Source organism: Triticum aestivum, chromosome 5A (genome assembly GCF_018294505.1).
Source record: "Triticum aestivum cultivar Chinese Spring chromosome 5A, IWGSC CS RefSeq v2.1, whole genome shotgun sequence".
Lineage (NCBI taxonomy): Eukaryota > Viridiplantae > Streptophyta > Magnoliopsida > Poales > Poaceae > Triticum > Triticum aestivum.
Genome location: NC_057806.1, coordinates 585483205 through 585495648, shown reverse-complemented (window position 1 = coordinate 585495648; position 12444 = coordinate 585483205). Strand labels below are relative to the sequence as shown.

At 45.7% G+C, this 12444-nt stretch overlaps 1 protein-coding gene across 1 annotated transcript; it reads left to right on the top strand.

Moving 5' to 3' along the window:
• Positions 1 to 4837: 4837 nt before the first annotated feature.
• Positions 4838 to 5673, top strand: LOC123107825 (dirigent protein 22). The gene has a single exon (XM_044529733.1). It carries the CDS (start codon positions 5044 to 5046, stop codon positions 5584 to 5586), a length of 543 nt encoding a protein of 180 aa, XP_044385668.1. The 5' UTR covers positions 4838 to 5043; the 3' UTR covers positions 5587 to 5673.
• The last annotated feature ends 6771 nt before the right edge of the window (positions 5674 to 12444 follow it).

The following is a 12444-nucleotide window of genomic DNA, read 5'->3' as shown; positions in this document are numbered from 1 at the left end:
AAATAGCTGCAGCGTTTTTTCACTCCCACGCTACTGCTAATGTAACTACTGGTAGCGTGTTTTCTCTCCATCGCTACTAGTATTCTTTTATTTTTTTTATTTTTAGTGTATTTATGCGCCATCGTACAAATATTGGTACAATATCAGTTATGAGGTTTACATCATTATGTCCATAACAGTGTGTCAAATGAAGGTGGATTAGGTTCAAGTGGAGGCAATATGTGGTGCATGTCAAAAGTATACTACTAATCCAAAGTTGATCTAGTTTGGACTAGTAGTACTTTCGATGTGCACCACATGTTGCCTCCACTTGAATCTAATCCGCCAGCACAATCTATTTAATGATCATCATAGTCATTACCACCAATAGTATTTATTTAGTCACCACTAACACTAGCTAATAATAATCATCATAGTCATTACCACCAACACTAGCTATTTTATCATCATAGTAATAGTGTAGCACATCATCATCCTCAAACTCATTTCTAGCTAGCTAATCACTCCTGGTGCTCTCTCTTAGGTAAAATAACATAAAACATGTGTAGCTCTCCTCCTTGATCAATTTGGAGCATGCAGATGAACCTGTCTCCTAATCGTGGGTAGCGCATCTGTTTGCTGCCCCCTAGTACTTCTCTGCGCTTCTCCATCACACATTTGGTCCAGTCTTGCACTATTAAGCATCCGTCACTAATCTTGAATGCACTAAAGTAATCTGTAGGATATCTTGGTCGTAAGCTAATAATACTCATGATACCTTTAGTCTCGATCCCATAAGGCACAACATTCATCGGGAGTCCCTGTTGAAGAACATCGTATGGTAACATACTTACCAATGAAGTTTAGCTTCAAAAATAATGTATAGAAAAGATGCACTGAGGACAAATAGTAAAAATCTTACCATCCTTCCTAAATAGATGTGACCGTAGTTCATTACGAATACTATTGGTCGCACGTTTTCAGTACTAACATTTCTAAGTGCAGGAAGAAAATTTGTCTTGATAGTATCAAGATCCTCAAGCCATGATACATAATGACTTAGCTCCTCGCAGTTTAGTTCAGCCCCGGGACAGTAATAGGTCATGTCTACCAAGCGCTGGACATGTTTGCTTGCAGCGAAATAAGCTGACAATATAAATTAGTTGTCAACTATTTTTGAATAAACAATATCAAAGACATAAATATGGTTGAGAAACTTACATAATGGTATAACTGGAGGCGTCTGCACATCGACCCAGATGTCGGTATTATCTTCAATATCATCTTCCGGATGAATATCAAAGGTGATAACCATATCAGGCTCAAATGCATAAGTCTTGCATAGTGCTCGCCATGTTTTGCATCCAAAATAGGTGTAGTGTCTGAATTGTATAATTTTGCGTGAAAAATATAACCATGCTCGGTCTTCAAGTAAACTTTCTTTTCCTCCATAGTACGACTGAAACATATCTTATCCAATACAAAAACTCTTGCATGGCAGGGGATACGCTAGTAGAATAGTAAAAAAAGACTTGTCATGCTTAATGTCATGCTTAAATTATAAGTTGAAGCAAATGTCATGCTTAATTACGAAAAAAGACTTGTCGTTGTGACTTACTGTATCCACTTCGAAGTTCTCGTCCAGCTTGATGCTGAAGCGCCTATCATCATCTAGGAAGATTTCTTCGCACAGGCCGCGCTCGTCTTCGCAGTATTTGCAAATACCGAAATCCTTTTCGTCGTCAGACATTTCCTATGTTCATAGTTAAAACATTAATTAAAAATCGATCGAAGACAACTACCAGGATACTCAACACACAAATCCGGGGCACTCGATATTTCCTACATATTCTGGCACAAGTCATGCCAAAATTCACGGAAAAATCCGGCATGACTTTTGCTAAAATAGGACATATCGAGCGCCCGAAATTTGCCGGAACGGAAATGAATCAACACTCCGGCAAAACGTAGGCCACTCGGAGGTGTAACCTGCAAACATGACCAGCCACATGGGCAAGCACATATCCTATTTGAGCAACACAAGATATACATTTTAAAATATCTTATAGGACTCAAATTAGCATGCATTCAATAAGCAAAAGTAAATCATCTCATGCATCTGTACATCATCGAATATTATCACTAATACATCCCGAATAGTGTCATACATATAACATCACTAATACAACTAAAACCCTAGCACACGACGGGTATCGGCGCGGGCGGTGGACACCCACAGAGAAGGAACCATCACGGGATCATAGCTCCAGTGAGATCCCTGGAGAACCTGTGCTCCAACACAAACAAGTAGCGACGGATGTGCACGTCCTCCTCACTGACACGGTGACGCACCACCTCCGCGGGGTCCTCGAGCCTCTGGACCCTCACTGGCCCACACGACCGCCACCAAAGAAGGTTCGGGTCAACGACAGGCTGGCTCCTCACCAACTTGCGCCCCCCCGGTAGGTAGCGCCTCCCAGTACCACCCGGCGGAGCCCAGTCCCGGACATGGCCCATCTGGTCAAGCAGGTGTCGTCCTCCGCCGACTTGACGACGAGGATGCGGGATAGGCATCGTCCACGTCGATGCAGGAAAAATTGCTTTAACTAAAAAAAATAGCAACAAGTTCTTACTAACTAGTTCTATTAATTCAACTAGTTCCTATTAAAAATAAACTTACTATAAATAAAAATAAACTAGTACCTAATTAGTACCTAGTTCTTACTAACTAATTAGTACCTAGGAACTACTGCGCTAATTACCATCTAATTTGATGAAGCTAGGGGTGGGAAGTGGTAGCGGATATTCCAATTATCCAACTATAAAGTGAAATAAGTGGTCAAATTTTACTTGTTTTATGATTCATCTTAGAAATTTGATTCGTTTCCACCCTTACATGAACCCTAACTCATTTGAGCCGCATTCGCATCTGATTCGTTTCCACCCTTACATGAACCCTAACTAATTTGATGCAACTAAAATATAAAGAAACCCTAGGCAGAGGTAGGGGAGAGGGAGGAGCAGGCGTGCTCACCTCGGGTGCCTGCGACGAGGGAGGGGCAGGCGGCGTCGAGGTCGGGGTCGGGGCTCGGGCGCGCGGCGGATGGCGGCGTCGAGGTCGGGGTCGGGGGCGGCGTTGAGGTCGGGGCGTGGGCGGCGTTGAATCTGGGGTCGGGGGCGGCGTAGAGGGTATGCGAGAGCGCGCGGCGGCCGATGGGCGACAGCGGCGGCGAGAGTGGAGAGCTGAATTTGGGGGAAGTGGCCGTGGGGAAGGACGAATCCCGTGGTTAAGTCAGAAGTAGCAGTAGCGCGTTCCAGAAAGCGCGCTACTGCTACGTTAGCTACAGCGCGTTCTGGGATACACGCTACTCCTACTCCTTTCTCTTTTTCCCCCTTTTTCATTTAGTTTTCTTCACATTTTATTTTTTCCTTTCACCTTATTCTATTTCTTTCATTTTCAATTACCTTTTTATTTGGTTTCCATTTAATTTTATATCCTTTAGCAGTAGCGAGTTTAGATTAAAACGCGCTGCTACAAAGAAAGTAGCGGTAGCGCGGTTCGATATAGGTCGCTACTACTATGTGTAGCCTATCGGCTAAGCCGTGGGAATTTTAGTAGTAACGTGTTTAGAACAAGACGCGCTACTGCTAAAACTTTATCTGCAGCGCGGTTTGCACAGGCATGCTACTGCTACTTAGCACCAGCGTGCTTTTTTGATCCACGCTACTGCTAAAGTTTTGTGTATAAGGTTTTCCCTAGTAGTGTGGTAGTGCGTAGGGAGCGAAGAGGTAGGTGGAGAGAGACCGAGCCGGATGTGAATTGGGGATGAAGACCTTGGGAGAAGGAAGCCTCTGTCGTTGGTCAAGTAGTGAGAAGATAAGGTGGTGGGTGGTGGGACCTGTGCAATTTCCAGAGCTCCATAGAGATCTTAGGAAATATCTAGTGGCCGGCCAAACTATCACCATCACATAAATCCCACAATAACCTCATGGGAGTAATGTTTTGGCTTTGGCTATAATTCCGCCTTACAACATTGTGACACTTGTATCATGTCATCACGACCTTGTATCACACTTTCTATTCTATTTTTAGATCACATGTGTCGCGGCGCATGTTTGGGTCTTCGCAACCTTGCATCGAACTTCTTTCGGTAACTCGATCTTGGGCCTGAGTTTAAGCCCGGTGACAGACTCCTTTCTACAAAGAAAAGTTACACCAAGACTAGAGCAACTACCTTTATTTCATGTTCGTTTACTCATGAGTATAGGACCTCCAATACGGAGGCCCATAATCTCGCAAAGCATGCGTTATCTTTAGGGTTTGGCCGACACACTTGGCTAGGACAACCCGGCGATCTTCTTTTTGTACCTATGAACATTATGATTCAGTAATAAAGCTTTGTGAGATTCTCAAAAAAAAAGTTACACCAGGTAGTTTTTTTCCCGATAAATGAAATGCAACTAGTTGAAAACAAGGTGAATCGATGTCACACACACACACACAGACACGGTCAATCACCTAACCAAAAAATAACCTCGGTCAATTGCGCCCCCCCCCCCCCCCCCCCCCCTTCCCTATTGGCACGAGTCCTCGTGCCAACCTTCTAGAGCAACCCCGCTTTCCAAATTGGAAGGACCAATGTGTGTGTGTAGGGATGCATGGAAAGTGCAAGCAGCATCACCTAACTATAGCGTGTTCATTCGGTCATACCTTCACCTGCCGCGCAGCTTCTTGCTATTCAAAAATCTCATAACCAACGAAGTCCACGATCTACTCTCTCTCTCTCCCTCTCACGCATACTACAAAAACAAGACGAATGCGAAAGATACACATACACTAAAGTTAACACATGTGACACGGCCAGAAATACTAAACTAAACACTGGGGACGACACTGCCAGAAATTGTCAAGGACCCAACAACCACGACTCGCCGTTAAATAGATCCACCTCTGCGCCATTGGACATACAAGCTGCACAAACCTCCAGCTCCTAGGAAGAAGAATTCGGCACTCGCATCAAACCACCAACATCCATTCCGGGCTTAGCTACCTAGCTGATCCTAATGGCGAGCAGCACTGCTCTCTCCTGCCTGGCCGCGCTCCTGCTCCTCGCAGCCGCCGCGGCACCGGCGTCGGCGGCGGAGAAGGAGACCCGGCTGCGGGTGTACTGGCACGACGTGGTCAGCGGCGGGCCGAACGCCACGGTGGCGCAGGTGGCGCAGGTGGCGCCGGCGCCGTCCTCCAACGCCTCCGCCACGGGATTCGGCAGCGTGTACGTCATCGACGACCCGCTCACCGAGGGGCCCAGCCTGACGGGCTCCAGGCTACTCGGCCGCGCGCAGGGCCTCTACGTCAGCACCGGCAAGGACAGCCTGTCGCTGCTCATGGCCATGAACTTTGTCTTCGTCGACGGCGCCTACAACGGGAGCAGCATCGCCATCGTCGGCCCCAACCCGGTGAACCGGGCCGTCAGGGAGATGGCCGTGGTCGGCGGCACCGGCGTCTTCCGGTTCGCGCGCGGCTACTGCCAGTTGCGGACCAACTGGTTTGACGCCAATACCGGCGACGCCACCGTCGAGTACAGGGTCCATCTTCGCCACGACTGATGCATGCATCCTTGTTTCGTGCCCGGTCGGTACTATGATTGTTAATTCGTTGTTATGATCCAATATATGATTTCCTGATTTCCAATATATGATTTCCTGATTTTACCGATAGCTTATTTTCATTTCGAGAGTATGTGTATATGCTTTCTGAGATGATTTATTTGGAAATAAATAACGGATTCCACTAACTAGCGACGGTTGATTTTTCTTTGGATAAAACCAAACGATTTCTTCCCGTGCACATATACTATTTCCTCTATTCATTATATACATGCAGAAAAGACAAATATGCAATGAGCAATGATTTCACTAACTATAGCGGCCAAACCTACACCGCGCGTGGGGGGCCTCCTGATGATCATGGTCATGGTCATGGTCTATGGTGGGAATCCGTCCCACTCATCTGCTAGCGTCACTCCGTCTGGTGTATCGTGAAGCGCTGGCAACCGCGACTATCGGAAGATCCGACCTCAAGATTGCGCTCGAAACACACTTCGTGTTTGAGGTGAAAAGCTTATTCTAATCTATGCTAGATGGGTCCAATTATGACAAACTTGTGTCATATCTTGTTGAAGACAATGTCTCCTTGTTGATGTGCTCACCTTAGTTGGTTGGTCTCGGCTACGGGATGAAATGTGTGTCCTGTCATCACCGGCCGAACCTGATGACGGTGTCGTGAGAGAGCGTTGTTGCGGAAGAAGTTTTTTTTTTGAAAACATTAAGCTTTATTGATTAGAAATAACAGTTACATCATCAATAAGAAGAGTTACAATATCAACCATGGGCTCCTCAAACCAATCCCTAGTCGCTGAATATTTTGCTACCCTAGCAATTTCATAAGCAACTTTATTTGCTTCCCTATTACAATGTTCAAATCTAGTAATAGTAAAATCGCAAGCCATGAAATAGCAATCATCGAACACTGCCGTCGCCGCTCCCGCCGATTGTCCTCCATTCTTCATCGTGTCAATCACTTCCATATTATCAGAGTTAACAATAAGGCGGTTGCACCCCGCCTTCTGTGCTAGGGTAAGGCCAAACCTCAGTGCCAATGCTTCTGCCGTTAGAACATCCGCACACCAATCAAGTCGCCAACTTCCGCCAACAATGAACCTTCCTTTGTCATCTCTCAGGACTGCCCCCGCCATGCCTCTAAGCAGATCATGGTCAAAAGAAGCATCAACGTTTAGTTTCACAAAACCCATAGGAGGTCTAAGCCATCCCCCTTTCTTACTGATCGCCTTAGGGGAGTTTGCTTTAACATAATTTGCCGCTATAGCACGGCCCCCATAGCAGATTGATATGCATCTTGAGACTTTCCTTCATGAACCAGTTTACGTCTATCCCACCATAAATACCAAGCTGTTATAACGATCAATTCACGTGCATTCTGGAGTCCCAAAACAGATATTTCTTCCTCTGGCATAAGTAATAAAAATTCAAGAACTGCCTCTCCTGCCCGGTCAACAACACAGGCTCTATTGATCACCTCATACAAACCCAAATTATCCCAGACCTTTTTCGCCTTCTGACACAGAAACAAGACGTGTTTCGTGTCTTCTAGCCCTTTTGAACATGTTGGGCAGATGGGAGGGACCTTCACATGTCTATTGGCGAGCGTAACACGACATGGGAATGTTCCATGCAATGTACGCCAGATGAAGATTTTTACCTTTGCCAGACAAGATAGCTTCCAGATCTTGCTCCAAACAGGATTAGCATTGGATCTACCCATACCATACATATATTGTAATTTTCTTCCATGCTGTTTGTTTCATTCCTCCCAATAAGCCGATCGAACAGCGAACAAACCATCTTTTGTGAAACTCCAAGCAATGAAATCCGTCATTTCATGTATCGAAAGGGGGATTGCAAGTACCCTTTGAGCGTCAATTGACCACAACGTTTGTCTCACCAAGTCTTCATCCCAATAACTCATAATTGGATCAATAAGATCAGAAACCTTTGACAAAAGTTGCCCCCTTCTAGGAGTAATTATTTTTCTATTTGCACAATTCGGGATCCATGCATCTTCCCAAATATCAATTTTTTGTCCGTTTTCAACTCGCCAGATATAGCCGTTCCTTAAAGAATTAACCCCTGCCATAATGCTTTGCCAGGTGAAAGAGGAACCCTTCTTTAGACTTGCATTCATTAAATCGCCATCCGGGAAATATTTAGCTCTCATGATTGTGGCACATAACGATTCCGGATTATCAAGCAAACGCCACGCTTGCTTGGCTAGTAACGCCAAATTGAAACAATGTAAATCTCGGAACCCCATTCCTCCTTGTTTTTTTGGGACACACATTTTCCACCACGCCATCCAATGCATCCTTTTTCTGATTGTCCTCATCACCCCACCAAAATTGCGACATCGCGTCAATGATTCCTTTACAAATTTTTTAGGAATTTTAAAGACGGACATAGCATAAGCTGGGATAGCTTGTACAACAGCTTTAAGTAGAATTTCCTTTCCTCCCGCGGATAACAACTTCTCCTTTCATCCACTAATTTTTGTAATAATGCGATCAATTAGGAAAAGGAAGCAATCACTTTTGTCCATGCCCACATTTGCAGGTAAACCCAAATATTTATCATTGAGGGCTTCGGTCATAATATTCAGTGTTGTGCAGATTTGCGCTCTATCTTCTACTTTTGTATTGGGACTAAAGAAAATACTAGATTTTTCGACACTCACCAATTGCCCTGAGGTAGAGCAATAAGAGTCCAATACTGATTTTAATGCCTCCGCATTCATAGCATTTGCTTTCATAAGGATCAAAGAATCGTCGGCAAATAAAATGTTTGAAATTGATGGGGCATCTCGGCAGACCTTAACTCCAGAAATATTACCATTCTCCTCTGCATTAGCTAGTAGAGCGGTCAGCCCCTCTGTACATAACAAGAATAAGTATGGGGAGAGGGGGTCTCCCTGCCTCAGACCTCTAGTAGGTTTAAAGCTCTCAGTCTCTTCATTATTAAAACGAACCCGGTACTCCACAGAAGATACACATTGCATAACTAAATCTACCCACTTCTCTTTGAAACCCAATTTTAGCATTATTTTCTTCAAAAAGGACCACTCTACTCGGTCATACGCTTTATGCATATACAGTTTGATGGCACATATACCCTCTTTACCACTCCTTTTTTCTTTATTGTGTGAAAACATTCGTAGGCCACTAAAATATTATCTGTGATCATTCTTCCTGGTACAAATGCACTCTGAGTTGTACTGATAACATCTGGAAGGATTAACTTCAGACGAGCCACAATCATTTTTGAAATAACCTTATACACCACATTGCACAAACTGATTGGTCTAAACTGAGTTACCTTTTCTGGGGAACCAATCTTTGGGATCATTACAATTGTTGTATCATTCCACCCATTAGGTATAGTGCCAGTATTCACCGCCTGGAGCACCTCTTCAGTCAGATCATCCCCCAACATAGACCAAAATATTTTATCAAAAATGGCATGTAGTCCATCCGGACCCGGCGCTTTTAAGTCTCCTATATCAAATAGCGCCTTTCGAACCTCCTCAGCCATATAAGGGGCAAGGAGAGCAATATTCATTTCATCTGTCACTTTTCTTCTGACGAGGGATAAAACCTCCGGATTCGGTTGAGCAACTTGTGAAGTAAAGAGATTAGCGAAGTACCCCGTAATATGGTTTTTCATCTCCGTATCTTGTAGCCAAACACCATTGTCATCCAGCAATTTTTTAATCTGATTTCTTTTTTTCCTAGTCGTCGCCGCATTATGGAAAAAGGAAGTGTTGCGATCACCATGTAAAAGCCAGTTTGCACGACCCCTTTGTAACCAGTAGATCTCCTCTTGCTCTACTAGGTTTTCAATAATGACAAGAATCTCTTTTTGGCATGCTTGGGATTCCGTGTTGATAGGACCCCTCCGCAACTTTTCTAATTCTTTTTTTAATTTATTAATTCTTTTTTTCGGTCCTCTCAGAATATCACGGTCCCAAATATGCAAATCCGCATTCACCGCTCGTGTACGCTCAGCGAGAGATGGTCCAATACCTCGTATCTTTGCTTTTTCCCATGTTGTACGTACAATTTCTACAACTGTTTCTTCTTTGAGCCATTGGGCTTCAAATTGTTTCATTCGGCTCCTTGATTGGTTAAAAACATTACCATCAAAATATTCTGTATCCAGAATGAGAGGGCGATGATCAGAATGTACATGTTCTTTATTTATAACTGCAGATCTAGGGAACTTGTTTGCCCATTTCACATTACAAACCGCGCGGTCAAGCCTCTCCCTAATGTCACCCCTCCTCCAAGTGAAGGGGTCCCCAATACATCCCATATCTTCCAACCCGCATTCTCCCAAACAATTACGAAAGTCTCTCATCATTGTATTAGGTCTCGCATTGCTTCCCTCTTTTCCGAAGAAAGAAGAATTTCATTAAAATCGCGCAAAACCACCCAAGGGTGATCACCTTTATTGTGCAAGTTACGGATATCATCCCAAGATAAATTATGATCCCTCCAATTCGGATGACCATAAAAGCCAGTAAAACGCCATTGTACAACATTGTCATTCATAAAAAGAACATCTATAAAATTAGCCGCCACATAGTTTAAAACAACTTTGTTCATTTTGTGGTAAAACATAACAAGGCCACCGGCCCGACCATCACTCTCCACTACAAACATCGAATCAAAATCTAAAACACGACGAAGCTCATCAGCTTTACATTTATTCAAATGAGGCTCAGAAAGAAAAATTAAACCTGCCTTGGTCCGCCCTTGTAGATCCAAGAGCTCGCGAACTGCCGTGGGGGAGAGCATACCACGACAGTTCCACCCTATGATTTTCATTTGGCCCGGCAGACCTCCTCCTCGGAGGCCGCCGATGCGCCATCATCTCCAACCGATTCTCTCCTTTGCTGCACATATTCCTCTTCTTTCCCCTTTGTCTCCTTTGTTACATGTGTAGTGACCCCATCTCCATCCGTTACTGTTTCTACCCTACCCATGCACACTCTCTTAGAGGAAGCGTACATACCACCATACAACACACTCTCATAACTATCCATGGTTTTTTCAAATTAGAACTCTACGTCACTGCCTGTTGGTGGGACTTCAAATGGGTTCCTTCTTTTTTTCCCCAATATTATCCTACGCGCGTCCTCAGACCTCCCACTTCCTCCTTCCTTCTTTTCTTTCTTTCCCATACTCTTTGGCCTAACCTACTTAGGCTTCTTCTTAGCACTAAAATTAAACAGAGCCTCAAAATTTGCATTAGCAGCAGCAAGCCTAGCAGCCACCGCTCCTGACAGGGCCTCAAGCACACCTGGTTTAAATAAGAGTTGGTCAGGATGAGCATCATTAGTGACTTGGCTTGCCTCACCCCTGAACAAGACTCCCTGACCCCCTTGGCCTGTTGGGAAAAGTTGCACTCCCTGACCCTCCTGGCCAGGAAAGACAACCGGACCGGTAGTCTCCGTTATCGCCTGCTCCTGGCCCTCTTGGCGAGAGCTAGCCTGGACGCCCGGAACTACTACCCGATCCTCCTGAACAGTAGCAGCCCAAGGGCTAGCGCGCGGTGGTGCCAGTGGGGCCCGACCCTCCTGGCCGAGCGGTAAGACACCCCGCTGGGTGCCCGCGGACGCCGCCAGCCTCAGGCCCTCCTGGCTGAGACTAGCAGGAGTGACCAGGGCTGTATTTCAGTCCTGCTGACCGGAAACAACCCCACGAGAGGTCAATAGGGCTGCCCCAGGAGCCCGCCCCACCTGGCCGAGTTGGGAGCCTCCCTGGCCTAAGCCCCCTGTCACGGGGGTGGCCGTCATCGTGACCACCGCTAATCCCTTTTCCGTCACCGTGAGGTTACTCACAGCCTTGGTCACCTTGCCCACCATTTCCTCTGCGGCCCTGGGTGCAATGTTACTGTTGGGGCCATTAAACATAATAGCTCTTTTGCTAGCCATTTGACCTTTCCAGTAAGCATCTATACTAAGATTTTTTGGAAAGGATGCTACTCTAATATCCTTCGGAATTCTACAGAACCTCTCAGATGTGTGACCAACAAGTCCACAACACTCACAGTACAACGGCAATTTTTCATAGCGTACATCATATTGAAGACTCTCTTTGCTGCCTAAAGGAGTGAATTCTGCCCTATGCTTGAGTGGTTCATGTAACGTAATTTTCACTCGAATATGCAAAAACTTCTCCACAATCATATGATTTCGGTGGGATACGACGATCACCTCGCCAAGTTGGCCCCCTAGGGACTTGCCCACACTCTTAGTTTTTATCTCGAAAGGGAGGTCACGAACCTGTGCCCATATAGGCATGGCTCCAAGGTTAATCTCCGTCAGGTCACCCTTGCCGTCGAACTCGGCAAAGATAATGTCGTCACACTTGTAGTGCCATGGCTGGGCCTTCAGGACAAACTTTCTATCTGCCTCGACAGAGAAGTTGAGGACGAATCTCCATCCACGCTAGCCACCTCTTGAACGGTGGCCACACCTTGCAACTTCCATGCCGAAGTAGCAGGAAGTTCATCGATGATGGTATGCGGATTCACTTGGAAGGGCGATAGGAGATGCCCCACCATTAGTGATCCACAAATAGCCCTCATCGTCGCCTCCATGTCGATGATCAATGGGGGGCACCCCCCTCGAGGGCGTTTCTCCACCGCCCCCTCGTTGTTGTCCGGCATAGGGGCCAGAACAGGGGCTCCACTCCCGCCGGGAATCGCCGGCTCACAACCCCCCGCCGCCGTGTTCATCATTTCGCCCCTGCCCTTACCCATCTCCTTCTCCTTCCCTGACTTGCCATGGCTCTCACACTAGTAACCCAACCCGAGAGAGGATGAGCAAAA

What these genes read in the sequence shown, in the direction of transcription:
- LOC123107825 (XM_044529733.1), top strand. Translation starts at nt 5,044, where the DNA reads ATGGCGAGCAGCACTGCTCTCTCCTGCCTGGCCGCGCTCCTGCTCCTC.